At 33.2% G+C, this 20,699-nt stretch overlaps 1 protein-coding gene across 1 annotated transcript in view; it reads right to left on the reverse strand.

Annotated features, from left to right (window-relative positions):
- The window catches only part of LOC124448302 (helicase with zinc finger domain 2-like), a 48,177-nt gene that overhangs the window by 17,790 nt on the left and 9,688 nt on the right, over positions 1-20,699 (reverse strand). The window contains 14 exon segments of the mRNA XM_046999315.1: positions 431-768; positions 771-1,310; positions 2,266-2,514; positions 3,514-3,879; positions 4,629-4,991; positions 5,890-5,965; positions 6,034-6,543; positions 7,367-7,599; positions 7,940-8,291; positions 8,826-9,249; positions 10,501-11,045; positions 11,168-11,287; positions 11,691-11,883; positions 12,295-12,541. Coding sequence (XP_046855271.1) covers positions 431-768; positions 771-1,310; positions 2,266-2,514; positions 3,514-3,879; positions 4,629-4,991; positions 5,890-5,965; positions 6,034-6,543; positions 7,367-7,599; positions 7,940-8,291; positions 8,826-9,249; positions 10,501-11,045; positions 11,168-11,287; positions 11,691-11,883; positions 12,295-12,494 — 4,509 coding nt within the window. The 5' untranslated portion in view covers positions 12,495-12,541.

Consider the following 20,699-nt stretch of genomic DNA (forward strand, 5'->3'; position numbering starts at 1 on the left):
GAGTTTGATTGAATCCTACAACGGGCATCTTTCAAAATGAAAATGTCCTTCATCTAATACTGTTCTATTAAAATCAAACAACAGCCTTTTCCTTGTTAAAACATACTAGCTGCAAAAAAGTGCACAATCGAAGCAGTTAATTTTTTGGTTTCGTAGCTAGCCTGCATTATTGTTCTGTTTTGTAAATTTGGGATTTATTTATCATTGATTTTTTAAAACACTTTTGACTTCATGACAGCATGCAAGTGAACACAAATTCAATTGAATTTATTAAAAAAAGAATAAGTAAGCTGGCTACACATAAAATAGAGACTTGACTTTGTGTAGTTTTTTCAATTTATCTCTCCTATTAATTTAAAATAAAGTTGCACTTGTAATCTGAATTTTCCAAAAATCTTTAGTCAGAAAAAGATTAACTCTTCTTTTGCACCTGTTCACCGGAGACAGCACTAGGCAAATCAGGTCTATCGATAATGTGTTGCGCTTCCAGATAAGTGAGTTTCCTTGATGACCTTACAATACTCCGCTCTATAAGTGGTTCGTCAATGATACTACCATCAAGTGCAATTTTCAGGTTAACAGTTATGGAGAGACGATCTTCACCAAGCAATAAACTGCAGCACTTCTCGGAAAGCAATGGCGGGAGCATGGGCACTGCTGCTTCTATATTCTTTGGATAGTAGCTGGTGCCTCGTGATCTGGCTTCCGCATCTAATGGTGTGCCAGGTTTGACAAAATATGTCACATCAGCGATATGAACTTGAATAAGGTATTTCCCTCAGAAAGCACTCTGACACTTATGGCATCATCAAGATCTTTTGATTCTGGGGGGTCAATGGTAAATACGTTATCACGATAAGCAGGTCTAGATTTTTGATCACGAGGAATTTGTCCATCTTCGTAGAAATGTCGAGCAATACTTAACAGCAAATCTGTTTTGAACTTAGTTTTTATGTTGTACTCTCTAAAAAGAACTTTTGTTCCGCTGTGTATATCTTCACCAGGCAAGATATGGTCAGTAGCATGACCGAGAGGATACGGGTAATCCTGAACCCATTTGCATAATTTTACAACAATAACTCTTTGACCCCCTTTTGCTTCTTCCAACTGTTTTCTGGCAAGTTTTGATCTTACAGTGGTGACACCATTAGTTCCTACGTTATAAATTGGAATGTTCCCTTCTTCTTTTGATTCATTATAATTGACAATTTTCGGTATGATTTTATTTCGTGGTATCATAACATTGATGTCTTTATCTACTTTACAAACAAAATAACGACGATCGATTTCAATGGGTCGTCTTAGTACTCCTATAGAGGTTAAAACAAATTTATTTTGGTACTTTCAAGCTTTGAAATTAATGAAAAAGATTTCGTTAGGCACTTGACGATCAAACACAAAATATTGACATTTAAGAATTAATCGAAAAAGATAGCTTATTGGTCCAGAAGTATAATGGCAATTAAAAACATAAAATAATCAGAAGAACTTGATAAAAAAGTTTGGGAGGGGTTCTATGTAATGAAAGCAACACATAAATTAAATAATAATCAACATTTTAGAAGATCAAAATATTTCACTAGTAAACTAAAAATTGTCGGATCTTCATAAGCAAATATAATGGCAATAGTCTGTCAAAAATATCCTATTAAATGAAAGTCATTGGTAAGGGAGAAGCGAGCTGTAAGGACTTGATAGCACCAGAATTGACTGCCCTAATTTTATTTTAATTCTAAATTCTAAAATGAACATTTGCAGTACTTTTGATATAGGACATAACTCAACGTAAGGCTTGCCTTATAAATAAAAATTTGAACATTTTTTATATGATTCAACCTATGACTATATAACTTAAAAATTAGTTATTAGTGTAACCAGCCCTTTTTTAAGAAAGGTTTGCAAACATACATAGTACTATTAAGAATAACAGCATTATGAAGGCATTCTGAAAAGCCAAGTTATCCAGGTACAACCTTCGATAGGCAATCAAAGAACAAGTACCGTGAAATATGTTTCATGTTGTTTCATAGACATCCTAAAACTTCAAAATTAATTCACATGTGCACTAAAATCACTTTTTAATTTGGATAGTCATGAGGACGTTTTCTTAACACCCTAAAAATAAATTTGCTGTGTCCTAAAAAACTTTCACTTTGAACAATGTCATAGAATTTGTGTCCGCTGTTACCTGCTCAAGAGATGGTTATAATTTTCTGTTTTCTTACTGTTTTGAACAACTCATTCTGTTCAACAGAAAGCACTCACCTTTAATGTATCCAAAATATTCGTTTATGCCATGCAATTTTGTAACAGCCTTTAATTCAAGCACAACCACGTCATCTTCAAAAACACCACGGACTTGGCCAGGAAGGACGATGTCAGGACTATCTGGTGTTGGTAGTCGCCCATAGTAAGCTCTTTGACCCTTCCTGTTCTCGACGTGTATCCTAAATATCTTATATCTATTTTTGTCACTTTCAACCAATGAAAGTAAAGATTCTATGGTGCAAATATCTAAAAAAACAGATGACTATTAGCGAAATACCAAATGGTTTTTCATTAAAAAAAATAAATAGTGACGTCAATTTTGTTAATTATGGGCGAATATTCGTTTATGTGTAGTAAAAGCTAGTAAAAAATGATTTTAAAAAAATTAATTAAGAAAACACGAGTAAATGAAGCCTCCTCCTCTCTAAATTACTATTTTTTCGGCGTAACTGGATGTAAATATTGCTTTCTAACAGCAGGTATTAAAGTGACAATACTAACCGAATTTGTTGTGAAAAAAACAATCAGTTATCTTGGTGCTTAAGTTCAATTAAGATATTGAACATAAATCAACATGCTATTTATCTGTGTTACATAATGTTGAGCATATATCAATCCAAGATTAATCTACCATGAGTAAAATACACATTAAAAGAAATATATTCGAAATTTAAAATATTTTACAAACATAATTAATCTTAAATGACCTGCAGAAATTTTTGACCTAAATTCATTAATTTCAGCAAAGCGAATGAAAGATCCTTTCGAACGACAGCCCGTTCATATATAACATTTTATTTACGGAAAATCATAGCCATCGTCTTAAAGATATTTTTAATGGGAATAGTGATTATCTTTCGTTTTTCATAAATCAGAATCAGCTATTTGTTGTGGTACAATTTATAAAATCATGCCAGTAAATTTATCTGAAAAAATTGAAGTCAACCATTATGTTGACAATGATGAGTTAACGGCAGCCTTTAAGGTGTCAAGCATTAGTCACTGGGTTAAACAATATTCACGTCAGTTGTAACGCATCGTATCGTATTGTATTGAGACTCATTGTTTTACGTCTTTTTATTGTTTCGCAAAGTTAACATCGCTGACCTGATGACTGGTGACCTGATGGGAGGGTTTTTTCTTTTAAAATTCAAAGGACATAAAGTACACGTAAATGCTTTCTATAATGTGGGTTTATTAGAAATCATAACAACTGTTAACATACTCTGTTGCTTGACGACTTACTTGTATCATGTTCGTCCTGTGTCAAACTGTTGGTTCCCGATGTTGATACAGCGCCAGCAGTCATTCGAATTCGTTCTGGACCCGGTTCAAAGTAAAAGCCCAACTGTATGTCAGCAGTTTTATATTTAAAGTGACCTTTCCGTTTAGAAGTCGTTTGGTCTACGTTACATGAGTTGCCATCAGATATGCCAGGAAATTCCTCATCATATGAACTTATGTTTAATTTAGTTTCATCCATTTCCTTCGTTCTTTTGCATTCTTTTATTAGTTCTCGAACAATCATTGCATCATGACCCTCAATACCACGTGATAGAGAAGGGGAAGTTGCTTCAATCCTATCTAATTCTCCTTCGTGATGGTCAAATTCTAGTTTTGTTGAAAGAATTAACTTGTTTTTTAGGAGCAAACAACAGTACAAGTACAAAATATACCCTTTAACAGACAGGTTGTCAGTAATATATAAAAAATTGTTCATCTAATTGTCAATAATTTCATGGTTAATAATATTTTCAACACTTCAAAATTTTGTCATTTTAAGCAACATAACCAACTCTCTAGCCATGAACAGACATGAACAGATATTTTTGAGTTTTGTCTTTGATCACTAAATTATTTTTTGCCAAATTATAGTGTTAATCCAATATACTAAGTGCTTCATAATGCGTAATTCGATCGAATGAAATCATTACTACAGCTGCACTGCAAAGGGAAGTTCGATGTAATAGTTAAAATATTAGTAAATCTTAGTAATTGTCTCAAAAAAACAAAGAAATCCGATCTGATATGGTAACACTTTAAGACAGAAGATCGTAAGTAAGTAGTAGTAACCATGACATCGTTGTTTCCACCATATAAAATTTGTATCAATTATAATTTTTTTTTGAGTCACTTAACACTAAAATAAATGGAAACACAAGCAAAGTCAGGAAAGTTACAAGAAGAATACTCCAAAAAATTCCTCTTTTCCTACTTAAGCACGACACAGGGAAAATTGATTGTTTTTAAATCTAGTCTGAATCACTTAATTACTTAAACACAAGAAGTTCTAATATATAAAAATGCCCTAAAATTGTCATGATTTTGTATCTTTCTACACAATGATATGAGCAACTTACCTTTTTTGTCATCTAAAGCACTTGAAATTGTCGGAATAAACGAGGGAGCGCTTGGATTAATAGTTTGTGATCGCAGACAATAGTCCATCACTTCTTTTATTGTGCATCCAAACAAACCATTGTTTTCTTGGCAACGGTCGAGGTAATCTTTCCACAATGGGCGACACTCTCCTATACTACAAAGCGACATAGGATCTCCGACAACAGACAACAAAGACTTTGCTCGAGTAATTGCTGTGTTTAATAACTGTGCATCAGAAAGAAATCCAAAATCTTGTTGAGATGAGATGTTACGATCCTGGATTTGCTTGCATGTATGTTGTGTTCTGACTGTACTAATAAATAACGCTTTGAATTCCATGCCTAAAATTAACATAAACCCCTTCATTAAATTTTTGATGAACTCCTAAATTTGAAAAGCTAGGATGAGCAGCATGAACAAAACAATATAACAAATCATTAAAATCAAGAAAAAAGCGAAAACAAAAGCAATAACAAATTCTAAAGTTAAAAGATTAAAAAATTTTAATTTAAAATCTAAATAAAATTTATATGGACAAGGAAAAAAATTCAATAAATGTGTTGGATTTTGTGTACAAGATAATTAAACAATAAGACAACATCAATGCCACTACTTAATATTAAAATGATCTTGAAAAAGAAGTAACAGCATGCATTTCAGGAACTAAGACTAATATTACAACATTGAGCATGGAGGTCAAAGCAAGAAAATGAATACAGTTACAATTAAAACCACATCAATACCCTGACAATGGCGACTTTTATGTTCGAGAAAGTGACGCACACAATTCCTAGAACAATGACTGCGGCCAGTACCGCAAGTTCGACTACCAAGATTACAATCACGGTTAATCGACTTTTATGACCAAAAATAACAGTTAATTTAAAGAAAAGGACAAAGAGTTCGACTAAATTCAGGATAGCATCAAAGAGATTCCCTATATCCCTGATAACGAGCACGATCGTTAATGAAGAAAAATAGGATTGTGAAGCAAAAAGTACGACCAGGATAAGAAGAAATATATCCATATGAGGACGGAGAAGGCAATGATGGACTGGAATAAAAATGATAAATAAGAACTATAGAACAACAAGGCTGAGAAAGTTGCCGAGTTTATGATAAAAGGCGTTCTCCCTTGTATATGAAATACAAATCTAAATCATTTATTTATTGACTATTGAGTTATATTGCTTCGTAAGACTTCCAAGAACAATACGACCTTTATTTTATTTAAATTACCTTGAACGTTTTCAACTCTATGGACCTTTACTGACTCAAGACCTCTCTTTCTCAAGCAATCTCTAATACGTTTCACCTGTTGAAGAGAATATTAGCAATGTATATCAGAAGAAAATTCAAATAAATATTTTTGGAATGCTAAACCTGATCATGATAAGGAGTGAGCACGCCAATGCATTTTTGCCAACTTTTAGGCGAAAGCAAAACAAGCTCCTCTATTCTTGTCACCAATTCTGCCACCTCTGCATCATTGTAGTATCCCAAACTTTCTTCAACCCAACAATCCACTCCTCTTGCAGTATAAAATGTGAGAACAGGGACAGTATCGTGCTCAAATTGATCACCTTTAGCAACCAGTTCCCCGCCATAAAAGTTATCTGATGGAAAACGAAGAATGTTTGCATGGCATCGATAGTTTTCTGTAAGTAGTGTCACGTAAGGTATTGGAACGTCGTCGTTACTGACGTAGTTATCAATACTGCTGCTTTTAGTAATTTCGATGTTATTTTTGTGGTGTTTTTCCATGCTTTCTTTATTATTATTATTACCCATAATACAACATTTATTGTAATGAGCAAAGAGACGCTTCAGAAGCGATATTTGAGGGCCAAAATCGATTGGCCACAAAGACTTTGAATAAGCAGGAGGACCCATCTATAAAGAAAAAATGAAAATGTCTGGAAAGTGACTCATTATTAATTAGATTAACAAAGAACTTTTGATATTAGAGTTGCGACATATGCATGTGCTGTCGCTGGATAAAACATAATTTAGATGTACAAGGATTTATGACAACAACTAGCATACGAAGCAAGGCTTAAGATCATGAGCTTGTTTGACATTGTTGTAGAAAGAGATTTGGGTACTATTGGTAGAGAGCATTTAAATAAGCTTTTTTAAAGCAATTGTATACTTTTACTGAAATTTTCGAAACATAGAAAGCCTAAAACATATATCAAAAATTCATTGAAAAGATGCTTTTTTAATGGCGTTTGAGCGCACAACAAATAAATTTTCCTTGCAGAAAAAATAAATAAATAAAACCAATGTCAAGCCAAGGGCTCTGATTTATCAATATACAATTTGGTATATAGTCTGTTTTCTTAAACATGCAAAATTAATGTCTACTCTTTCTCTCACTACTATGTCCTTTACAACGTTTATGGTTAAAGTTAATCTAATGGCAATCAACTTTACGTATCTGTATATAATAGAAAAAATATGTTTTCATTGAGTAAAAAATTGTTGATTCAACTGAAAAGAATAAGATTTTACTTCAATCAACTTTTATCACAGTAAGTTAAAGTTAGCATAGAAACATAAACTCGTCTTACAATATACAGCATAAAAGCCTTGACTTATAATAAAACGTTTTGGCTTAATTTAATGCAAAATCGTAAAGAACCTTAAGGCCTTTCTACAGCCTTTATTTTGATTGAAACGTAAAATTGAATAATTTTTCTAAGTAATCACATACCTGTAGGTGATCGCCAGCAAGGACGATCTTTGTAGTTCGATCAGCCATAACAATCGGCACTAAGCATTCAGGTTCTAAAACTTGCGCAGCCTCGTCAATCAGAATGTGTGTAAAAGCAACTGAGTTATTATGACAATATTTCCATAATATATGAGCACTCGACAGCGTGGTTATAATGACATTTTTGGAATATAATACTTCAGAGCTTGGTAATCCAATTTCATTTGTCTTTTCTGCAACGAGAAAGATTATTTTAAGAATCGCCTCAAAAAAGCAGGAAAGTGGCATCGCAAACTGTTTAATTCGACCTACATTTCAAACGAAAGTCATTAAGCTCACGAATGTTTTGAAGAATCCGTATTCGTTGCCATCAGAAGTAAAGCTATTTTGCAGTTTAGTTCTACATTTACAATATTTTGTAGGTAATTCACTTTGAAATTAACATGTGCAACTCATTATGTGATTTAATTAATTAACATTGAACAATAGTTGTGATGAAAAATATGTAATGTAGGAGTAAATTTAAATGCGTTGTGGCTTTGCCACCTTATTTAAAGTATGAAAATATATTACCATTTATGTTGCAATATTTACGCAAGTGCTCTTCAACTTTCGTGAGAGTTATAAACTGACTGAGAACACGAAATGGATGTAGCTTTAAACAAGAATTGCTTTGTATTTTCTTGTCCAAAAGGTCCAAATGCACATCTGCAGCGCTATTAGAATGAGTGCAGATTAAAACTTTGTTGGCACTTGGCTGGCTAAGAATAGATATGCAAGCAAGGCTAAGAGTGAATGTCTTTCCGGTGCCGAATGGGCCATAGACGACAATTGGTGGAGTAGGACTTGGGTCGAGAATCATAGCAATTGCTTTGTGCTGGTTTTTGTTCGGTTTTTTCTCCATATACCAATGAGGAATAGATTGCTTTAACAAAAAATAGAAAATAAGACGCAAAACATGAAAGAGGGGAGCCTATCCGTCAATTCATAAATAAACCAAGCTGTAACCACTAGAATTTTTTAGTGTTGATGGAAATGTTGAAGGTGCATGCACTGTTATTATTTTATAGAACAAAAAAAATTCAATTTGTGAATTGATTCATTAGTACTATTTTAATATTTACTTTAAATACATTTTATCAGTTTGGTGCATGGAATGTAGCTTTATACGTGAATGCTAATTTGAGTCAACTTATACAACGTCTACATTTTGAAAAACTATTCTAAGTTTAATATACATTTAGAAAAAATGACGATTTTTTTAGAGCAAAATGTTTCGACATTAACAAAATGCCAAAATGCAAGGAAGATGAATTTTGAAATGTTGAAACATGCTTGCTCTTTAAAAAATCGTCGTTTTTATTGAATGTTTTTTAAACTTGCTGCGACTAAAAAAACGTTTTAGCTATTGCATATACAATCTCAGCTTACGACTGTTATGTTTTACATTCAAACAAACCTTGTATTCTCTAGGGGCAGCTGATATGTCTGGTAATAAGACATCCGTTTTTTCTTTACATAAATCAATGGCTTGATGCTTTTCACACATTGCACGACGGTTGTAAATAAACTTCATATCAACATTGATAACCTGGTCATACTTCACATTGTAATCTTCACAAAACGCTTTGTTTAATTTGATTACAACTGAGTGACAACTTTTAAATAGGATACAGCACTCGTACACACGTAAGGCTTGATTTGTCGGTCGGACGATTACAGAATAAACTGAACGGCTGATCAGATGACCAGAAACTTCGTCAACCACCAAAAAATCCAATAAGTTAATCTCTCCAAAAAACTCGGCGTTTACAGCAAACCTTGTTACCTCGAATGTTGTAAAGCAATTAACAATCTTTAGTTCTCCGTTAGAAATATCATACCTACCAATAATAAAATGAAAAATACTTGAATTAAACGAAAAAAACTTCTGAGTTTAAATAGTGGAGAATAAAATACAAGTAGAAAAACATGTAAGAGCATTTTTTTAAGTTTTGCCATCAACCACCTCCCTCCATACAAAAACTGCCTCCTCAGAAGTTTGAACTCAATTTGTAGTTTAATATGATTTGATTCATCGTTATCAATTAATGTTGTTACAGTCACATATAAGAGCTTTTAAAAATCACATTGAGTTTACATGCATTCTCATAAAATAAAACATTCCTATGAAAGGCACTATGCCAAATGATACAATTTTGCTTACATTAGTTCAACATTTTTCTGTTTTGTAAAGGACAAGTTACAACAAGTTCAGCAAAAAACCGCATTTATTTACAATGTATACTCGAGCCGGAAACAATTAATGATGAACTAAAATGAATAAATATGATAAACAAAGAGAACAAATGCTACATGAACAGTTTTCAATTCAACTAGCTACAATAAAGACTATTATCATTCACTATGTAAGCAATGTCGGCTGTGATTGGTCAACTACCTGCAGATAATTCTAGGTATCTGTATTTATGACGTCATATTTACATATAATAGTTTCTACAAATTGGATGCCAATAAAAGCCGTTTTGAAAACAAATCAAACAGCGATAATTGTCCCAATTTCTAAGAACGATGTGAAATCTTTTAAAGGAAAAGGATGCGAAAAACACTAAAAAAGAGGCGAAGCTGGCTTTGAAGACATTTGCAACATATTTCAACAAACGAACTTCAATAAACAGTCTGACAAAAATAAATTAGCGAAGGTTTGAAAAATGTTTTATATTGATATGTTTTGATAAAACTTCGGTGAATAATAAAACAAATATTGAAATCGTTTTTCGCATGATGTCAAGAATTATTCAGAAGTACATTATTAATTCAAGTTTACAATTCCCTTTCTTTCTGAAATGCAATTAATCAGTTGAAACGAAAAGGCTTAAAGAGAGTTCCAAGAGAGTTCGACAAAAGCATGGCAAACGTAATTTTTTTCGAAAAGAGCAATCTCTTCACCGATTAATAGTATTTCGAACTATTCGGGGAAAAAGCAATTAAAAAAACAAATTTCAGTAGAATCACTTACCTACGTGCATCTATCTGCACATATTGTACTGATATAAATTCCTGTTAAAACTGTTGCTGGTAGATTCAGGGCTTAAGACAACAAGATAATTTTCTTTAAGTAAAAAATAACTGACCTGGCGATTTCTTTTTTGATATATTCCTCTTCAGTGTAAAGAATATTATGCCAACTTTCACAGTATGTTTCTGAACTGAATTCAGGTATTTCTGATGGAGCTGGATGGACATCAGGAATGGGATACAAGTCACACAAACCCTCTTCATCCAGGTAGAGCAGATCATCACACTTAACCACTTCAACGCTGTCAAGAGACCAGTCCACTATACGACATCGTTTCACCAGCATTTCTTCATTTGGAAGAATTTCTTTGCTAACAACGGACACTTTAATTTTTCTAGATAATACAGATCTATTTCCAAAATCAAAGATCAACTTTTGTTCAAAAACACCAAAGACCTCAGATGAGAAATGAACGCCAAAACGAGTAGCTAGTGTTTTCTTTGATGAGTTTTCAATTAAGTTGTTGCCAACTGAAAAACGTAAACTGTGTTGACTTGAAGAGGGGTTAGATCTGGCGCCAGGGTTGTTAAGAAATTTAAATCGATCAAGATGAAATTCGTGCAAAAACGCCACTTCCGCAAGTAAAAATTCAGAGCTTTTCTGCAACACAAAAAAAAAAGTTAGAAATTAGCAGAGTTCATTCAAATGTTTTTCTTTTTATAAAAATGTTAGTTTATACAACCACTTACAAACATAAAATCTCCGTATTATTTTTTTCAAACCTGAATTTCGACATCAATGACAAACATGTGATCATTTGGCGCAGACTTATCAGCCCTGTTAAGCAGCAGTTGCCAAGGCGACTTACACGTGATTGCTATACCAACAAGATCGTCTCTTAGCTGAAAATGGAAAGAAATGAAGCTTTGCGCGTGGCCAGATTGCGAAAGGTTAACTATTCCTTACTATGACTAAATTTATAAAAAATGCTGTTTTTTATGTAGCATTAGGCCCGTTTCAAGCGTTTGCATTTTACATGCGCCGAATGCATTAGAAAAGGAAATGAGATAAAATTCCTTATTATCTTTTGTTTTAAATGCATTCGGCTAATGTAAATACAACGTTTGAAACGGGCCTTAGTCTAATAATGAAAAAACTTATATGGTTTCACTTTGTGACCATAATCAAATGGGAGATCATCACGCAACCAACTTATAAGTATAAAATAAATAAAATGGCTTAGATGATTCAAGTTGCCTTGTGCATAATTAAAAAATATTTGAAAGAAGCTAGAATACCACTTACAACATGTTCTTCCCCTTTACTGTTAATCATCCTCATAACTCTCTCACTAAAGCTTTCGGTAAATTTTTGTTCCTCTCTCAGCTTTTTCAAATGCTTAATTTGACGATTATGCAACTCCGTCCAAAACGTCCGCTCACCCTCACCGTGTGCAAAGGTACATTTATTTCCATAGAAACAATAGCCATGTTGAAATCTTTTCAAAGAAAACGTTGTTTTGCAATTGAAATAAGAGTATACTCCAATGTGTTTTTGTGACAAAGCTAGAGTTCTTGTAAGTTGTCAAAGCAAAAAACTCCATTGACGATAAAAACAAGTACAGTACTGTAGTTAAAAGATGCAATTGTGCTGTTGCTTGTCTGATTTATTTGAAAAGCCGTTTTTCGGAAAATTTTTCCAAAAAAAAATTGCAAATGAGAATAATTTTGAAATTAAGAATAAATAGAGTTATATAGTAACAGAATTTTTGACTTGCATCTGAAAATACTATATGCGAATCAAAAGTCAACTCGAGTCTCACTGGATTTCCTAATTATATGTATGAGGGTAAAAAAATTTAGACAAATAACTAAAAATGCAACCGTCAAATATCAGGTCAATATCAAACCTTCGACATAGCTTGTATCGACCCATAATAACGTCATAAGGAGGTGGGCGAAATTTTGTAACTGAAATCTGGTTTTTCTGCCGTGTTTTCTTCAACACATTCATTTTGTGACTTCTCACAGAGTAATGATGCTTCAACTGATCCATAGACGTGAACCTTTCATCACAAAAACCACAGAATAAATTATCTGAATTTTTCATAGTTCTTGCACTTGACGATGAGTAAGTCTTTGTGGTGTTTCTTCGCTCTGTAGTTTTAATAAGCAAAATTGAAGATTTAGTACTATGTAAACGTATGTTAAAAATATATATTTTCAATAACTGTCATGATAGATCTTGTTGCAGACAAAACAAACTAACGCAGACAACCGACAAGTTTCCGGTCAGAAAATTTCACAAATACTCAATATGAAATGATATAACACTTGAAAAGTAAATAAATATTTTTGCTAGGAAAACCTTTTGCCAATTCATTCACTTACAGATTTGGCAATGCATTGTGTGCGCGAATTATAAATCTTGGCTTATATACAATTATTACAAGTATATTATATCAGTAGTTGTATACAAGGATGTATATAAGATATTTGGCCCGTTCCAAGCGTTGCATTTTAGAGGGGCCGAATGCAATTTAAACAAAAGATAATGAGGCATTTTACCTGATTTTCCTTTGTCTTTAATGCATTCGGCTCTAGTAAAATGCAACGTTTGAAACCAGCATTATTTGTAAATATTTGAAAATAAATGCATAATCAATATTTTTCTGTGCTATCTAACGTGCAACTCAGCTGTTCAGCTATAATTTGTGTTATGTAATAAGAGCAATAAATTATAATGATAATGGGTACGCACAGAACCCTGTATAAGGATAGTTGGGACATCGGAAGTAAAACTCGCGTCTGCCATCTTAGTTGCAAAAGCTAGCGAAAACAAAGCATTAAATGGTGGAAAGATAAATTTCTTTTGTGATTTCTTTTTCATGAATAGACAGCCTTCCCTACATTTAGAATTCAGTTGTTCATAGATGTCATATTAATAGAAAAGTCTTTGTTTGATGGAGTGGATGTAATTTATACGCCGTTTATACTGTTTTTGCCACCAGGAAGCACGTATGTTTCTATTTCTCATCGCTTTAATTGGCACTATTATAACGTAACATAAAATCATTGCAAACATTTTTATAATTAATCTCTTTATTTATAAAAAATGGTTATAATTTGCGCTTTTACAACATAAATGGCGGTGCGCATGTGCATGACCACCACATCTACCCAATCACCTTGATCATTATCAAAACGCAGAGAACAATACGTGTCCCAACTCTAAAAGGACAGGGCTCTGTGTAATAATGCTGAAACTTTCATCGAGTCTGGGAAACTTGTGGACTTGTTTAAATGTATTACTACACAGTGTGTGCTTCGGTGCTGTATGCTTTAGAGGGGAAAATTAAGAAGCAAAAACATTGCCAGAGTGTATAAGAATAAATTATTACCGTTTAGCCTATAGTTCATTAAAATTTTATAATTCTGTTTTTAAATGCTTCTTACCAAAGGCGTAGCCAGCCCCCAAATTTCGTCCTACTATGATAATTTTTTTTGTGCTCACTCACTGTATAAGCAATAGATTTCTAAAGAAATAAATAATGATAATCAAAATTTTAAATGGCAGGACCAAAATATGTGCACTGGCTACGCCACTGTTTTTTTACCTTAAAATAATTATTTTTACTTTTAAGCATTATTTCTTTTCCTCTAAACGTTAATTATTAGAATGGACACAATAAAAACAAATTAAAATTAAAAGAGTTAACATCTTGAAGTTGGGAATGTGAGATTTTGCATGCGTCACTTATTTCACTCGTTACTCGCTAAATTTATGACTGCTAGCGCTAGCACAGGTGAGAAATTTCGCTTGACACCTGATGAAACATTTGGCTGAAGTAAGTTATAACATTGGTCTTGTGCTTTAAGGGGGCTGGCTGCCCTTCAGCTAGCATTGACTTTTGATTTCAAAGTCATCAACGATATAATCAAAACTCGATTTAGCAAATGCAAAGGCCAAGTTCTACGTACTTACCAGCGTAGACTATCAAAAATTGCAAGCCTGGCCCCTACAAAGAGAGGCGTAGAAAGGTCAATAATTGAGGTGGGGGTGGGGAAGCTAGTAGAGAGATACAAGTGGCTCAAATGGTATAATGGCGGACCAAAATCCCTTCACTTGCGCATAATCCTTCAAGAAATCATATTCTGAGTACATTGATAAACAAAAATAACGCAGGCGCATTTTGGATGAAAAAATTAGGCAAAGAAGAACTTTTCCTTTAGTTCAAATAAGCAAAGTTAAGTATATCAACTTAACAATCCACGATGAAAGAAAGGGCAGATAGGCTGTTGGAAAAAATGAATTAAAAGGCCCATCGTTTTTACCAAGCTGCTATGATCCCACATGATAAATAAAAACGAATATAAAAAAATTATGAAACGCTTCTCTACAGGTATTGACATTCGACTAATTTTCACATCATTCAAAATCAAAAACCTTTTCTCGTTCAAAGACCCAATCCCTGATTCAATGAAATCTATGGTGGTATATGAATTCAATTGCGCGGGATGTAATTCCCGATCCATTGGCGAAACTTCGCGCCATTTATCCACCAGAATCAGGGAACATATCACAACAGACAAAAACTCTCATATCGACCGACACCTTCTTAAATCTCACTCATGTAAAACCAACTATTCATCCTCTTGCTTCAAAATCATCGACACTGCCGACACCTCTTTCTCCCTTAAAATCAAAGAAGCACTCCACATTAACAAAACTAACCCTGACCTCAATGTTCAAGTTTTTAAATTCAATACAATATTTAGTTTATAATACGTTCGGACGCTCCCCATTAATTTATCTTATTTCCTTTTTATTGTTGTAATTTTTATGTATCATATTACTTTTATATAAAACTTGTATCACTTAATATTTCACTCATACTGAAGATGGCATCATGAGATGTCGAAACATGTCTATTTTCAAAAAACTTGTCGTTTATATTAAATGCGGTATAACAATAGTGCTTTTACGAAATTTAATATCATTAAAGTGAAATTGTCAAAATAAAAAGCTTTATGGATAAGAAAAACTCATAATCACTGGTTATAGTAAACAGCTGCTCATGTAAACAATATTAGTTTTCTCAATCTTAACAAATGTGTAGTATAACTGTCCAATGATTAAATGATCAATGATCATATACTGAAAAGCCCCAAACATTTGTTTATGATAAGCTAAATAATAACATGGCACCTTATGGCTACAGATTTTTTGTCCATTGAAATACATTTGAAGGAATGTAGGATTTCGCTGCCATATAACGGCCAAGATTCCCCAAGCACCAAAGAAATCAAAGCTAAATATACTTTGGTAACAACAATTTTAGAAGCATTAATCTGCTTACCATACGTCACATTGACATAAAACGCATCACATACTCGCATAAACTGACTTTGATATTTTACCTTGATGCACAAACTTCAGTTGTCCTTTACTTACAATTTAGCTGTAAATTTCTGCTGAGGAAACTCTAAACAATGATGACTTGCTTTTAAACATCAATAACTGAACTGTCTCTCGTAAAATTGTCTTTGCCAAGCATCTACAATTCATCCATAAATTTTTCACCCTCTTGAAAAAATTCACAACTAGACCGTGATCTATGCCTCAAAAATTCGCTTTAAAAATGAGTGTCGTTGGACACCTCGAGAAAGGGCACAAAAATTTTAAAATTTATAGAAAGTCACTTGCTATATTCTTTTTATTGTCACTTCTAAAAAGCTGCAGTTTTTAGTATTTCGCGGTAGAATTTCAAAATTGTTCGCTACTTCAATTTTGAATGTCGCCATTTTTTGGTGCGAAACTTCATGTATCTAACTGCCATTGTCATAGTGAAGCAAACTTATTTACGGGCGCCAATTTGAAAGGTGGCAAAGAGGCGAGACTCTTAGTAAATACTAAGTAAAATGTAAGTTTTAAATGAAAAATTCTGTCGAAAATTTTGGAACCACACCTAAGCTATCACCTTCGCACTTATGTATCAACATAGGAGAAGCCTGTTTTAGACCAAAATCTTATCAATTTTATAAAGTCAAGGTTAAATCATGCGCAACTTCACTTTTCGAAGGATAGCAACGCATCCTTCCATAAATTTTCCCTTGAACACTAAAGCCTGGTAAGAAATAGATCATTACCCCTAAAGAACTTTTTGTCAATAAGCTTTTAAAGAGGCACATTATTATGCATAGGCCTAAGATGAATGCAAAAATTGCAGAACAAAAATTTGCAGCTTACAGCTATGTTACAAATGCCATAAAGTGCATGCCTTTCTGATTAAACTACTTTAAGTAATGCAAAGACAAAAATAAAGTTTTAAAAGTATTGCTACCAGGCTATTAGACTCACTAAACACAAGAATTGCTTTGACTCAATGTTTTGACAACTTTTTATACAAGGTCATTCCATAAAGGATAAGTCGTGTCCATTCTTTACTTTGGAAGAGTAAAATTCTGAAATTCCTCTGTTTATATATAAAAGGACAACATTTTTTTTGGTCTTGTAGAAGATGTACTATGCATTAAATTGCTTGCTCACTTACTTCTAACAGAGGATCTTGTCTCCATTACATACCAATGTCTCAAAACTATCTTTAGTTTCCATGCATCGATTATATAAAGAACGACTTAAAAATAATTCAGATATTCTTTATTTTAAATCAAAATTATAAACTTTTATCAAAGGACACAGAGTAAATTAGTAATTTAGTATGTATAGATCAAAATCATCACTATATTTGTTGCAGAGAAATATAAATACAGGATCATTCATTTCAATTAATGTGCCAGAACTCTTTCACTCTCCTTTTCTTTGTATGACAAAGACAACTTATATCTATTAAAGTCTCTTTATCTTGCTAATGAAATTTACAATACTTTTATGTTGCTAATGAAATTTACAATAAAACAAAAATTCAACTCAAGCAAAAAACCCAGCCTTCTAGCTTCTGAAATAGCTCACTGAAATATATTCTTTTCTGAACTGTAAAACATGATCTTGAGCATAGAGCCGTAACTGAAGATTAACAATCATCACAACCAACGAAAGAGATTGTTGAAAAATACAAAAATTTACCACTTCTGACATATAGTAAAAAATAGTAGCTAAGTTTGTTCTTAGAATCATATAATGTCGAGTTTTAGCTTGGTGTTTTTGAGATTTTAACCTCTTTTTGCAAAACTCCTCTCAGTTTTATGCAGAATGCAATAAGAATGACTTTAGCAATATTTACACTAACTCTTGATTAGCAATGGAAGCTTATGGAACACACAGCCGTCGGTTGCTCAACATTTCTTCATTTCTGTAACACCAATGATTTCACTAGTTTTCTTTTGTTACGATGATAATAAGTGAAAGAATAGTACACTATAATCAATACTTTCAAAATTTTCTTTAAGGATGTGACAGCACCAGTTCCTTTTATGGAAAGGGGAAAAAATAGCATGAGACATTCTTTTACATAACCATAAATATTTAAACTCGTTTAGTTTCTTAGGAAGTGCATTTCCCCCGTCAGTAGAAATTGTGTTTCAACTAAATAGATTTGTTTGTTTACGGTGAAAAGAATTTTGAGGCTTCAACAAATGTCGGTTCTCATTGTTCAAGGCAGGAAAGGGCTTAGATGAGCAACTACCACCAACACGTGACAGTTTGCTTTAACATATTCGTTTGTCAAAATACCAAGCTCTGCTTTGGCCTTTCTGTTTACAACTACAAACAGATATTCCTCCTCCAGATGAAAATGGGTGGCAAACGAATGACGGGAAACTGCAAGTCTGAAGTTGTGTTGATGACCATTCCCCTAGCACCGGATTCCCTAGTTGATAACGTTCATTGTGGTTGTAAGACTGGCTGTAACGTGGCTGTAACTCACAACGCTGTTCATGTAACAATGTAGGAGTGAAGTACACAGATGTATGGCCTTGTACTGCGTGCACGAATGTAGATATGGATGACGAGAATGATGTTGAGGAAGAGGAGTTTTTAAATGATGACATTGAAGAACAATTCGAGGCAGACCTTTAAAGAAAGTGCGCCTTGTCTTGCAGAATACGATTATAACTTTCAAAATATTATTTTCGCAACAATTGCTAAAATCAAACCTAATACACTAGTGAAATTTTCTTTTTCTTTTAGGCATTTTATTATGTTGCCAGAATTATCGTGCGGAATAGCTCTCTATTAGGTCTGGCATTAGCACAGAAAATATAAATAACATGAAGTTTCTCCGAAAAAATGGCGGATTCCAAAATTGTAATGAGCTACAAATTTTAAAATTTCAATGCAATATGGCAAAAAAACTGCAGCTTTTTGGAGATGACAAAAAGTAAAACTGAATTAAGCATGTAAAAGTCGTACTGTCTTGAATTTTTCACAATCTTCCTGGAAGTGTCGAACGGGAATGAAAGAAAATTGGTCACAAATCACGAACTAAGCCTAGAAAGCAGTATTCAGGTCCATATATGAATTTGTAAAAGATTTCCATAAATTCCATCTGATTATAGTTTCTATCATGCTTTAGAAAATTACTATGAATCGATCAAACATTCAATTGAGACAATGAGCTTGACTATGTTAGTTCAGTTGGCTATCAGTCGAAATCGGTGAAACCAATCACAGTAAGACAAAAATTTAAACGAACTAATTACACGATAGCCTTTACACTCCCTTATCGGTCCGGCCATCCCGTTTATCGGTCAAGATTGTTCCAGGTCGTCAACTGATCTGGCTATTGACCAATGGAATGGCTTAAATAAGCGTTCTTAAACTCCGTTATCGGTCGAACCAGTTCAGCCATCCCGCTTATCAGTCAGCAAGTTAATATAATTCCAGATATGTTAAAACCTATTGATCTGTTTACTAAGGTGGTGTTTGTATAATTTTTCATATATAAAACAGTATATTGATAATGAAATCGATTGACGATTACAGAACAGGAATTTAATGATCACAAATAATTGTAATCATTAAATTTGATAAATAATTTTTAAACTATAAACATCAGTCGCGCGACTGATTTGACATACCCTAGATCCACCCCTGGTGTCAACATAACAATGCATCTTTGCAAAATCTCGAAAACGTCCGCATTAGTCAAGGTTTGTTAAATTCTTTTTTTCAACAAAAAATGTGTAACCTTGTATTAACCTTAAAATATTGCTATAAGTAAGTTGGACAAATTTACATCATTTTGAAATATTTTTTTGCGATTTTTTTTTTCACAATTTCTTCAAAAAATACCGAAATATTTTGTTTTAGCCGTGTTTATCAAAAGCGTGGAAAGACTGGTAACGATAATGTTGACTTCGGCTTTAAGTCTCCGGGCAAATGTAGCCTTCCAGTTATGTTTAGTTCGCTGGTACAGAAAATATATCATATATATGCAATAAATCATTGGAATTTTGAGGTACATAATGAAAAACAGGTACGCAATGCGTACACGTAGGTAGCCTATCAAGTAATTAGGGCTAAGGAAGTAGGTAAATGAACAAAATTCAAATACAATTCTATATTTAATATTAATCACACCAAACTCGTTCAATATTATAAAATTGATTTCAGTTATTTGACTAAGTAAGTGTTTAACCATTTCTGCATTTTTCGAACGTTTTAGCTTAGATTGCACGCCTCATAAATGCATGTGCTCACAAGAATCATATCAAGGAAAGAACGTCATTTAGATTTCCTGCAACTTTTTATAGGTTTTTTCTCACTGAAAACCATTTTTCCATAGTTGTGTTTTAAAAGCGTTTTCTGACGTTTCTTAGATGTGTTTAGAGAACATTCTTCCTCCAAACCATGAATACCGCATTTTTTCGAACAAGTGCAGCGGTGCTAATTTAATGTTTTCGCCACACGTGCGGCGTTTATCAAAAGTTAGTGCTAGCTCGGGGGCGGCGCTTGTTCCAAGAAATACGGTAAGCACGACGTGCTTATGACATGTTATTCAACATAATTATACAGGGAATCAATTGTGTTTTGAGCCAGCTGATCGTGTTTTATATTTACTTTTTTCTAATCACGTTTTGAAAAGTGTTTATATTTCGAACGATTTTTTGTTTGCTGCAAACGATGTTTGATAGTGAAACATTTTGCTCAAGGATTGCAAATGAACGGAAGTATTTTGTATTTCTTGTTCATGGAGTTTATAGTTTGACACGTATCATATTTTACTAGATGTAAAATTGTAAGCCACACAAATAATACTGGTAATTCGCACAATATTTGAAAGCAAAATTAAATCATTTGCTTTCGGCGTTTGATTAAACTACTCTAAGTCTGGATGAGTAAATCGAGCGATGC

This window comes from Xenia sp. Carnegie-2017, unplaced genomic scaffold (genome assembly GCF_021976095.1).
Source record: "Xenia sp. Carnegie-2017 unplaced genomic scaffold, XeniaSp_v1 HiC_scaffold_23, whole genome shotgun sequence".
Classification (NCBI taxonomy): Eukaryota; Metazoa; Cnidaria; class Anthozoa; order Malacalcyonacea; family Xeniidae; genus Xenia; species Xenia sp. Carnegie-2017.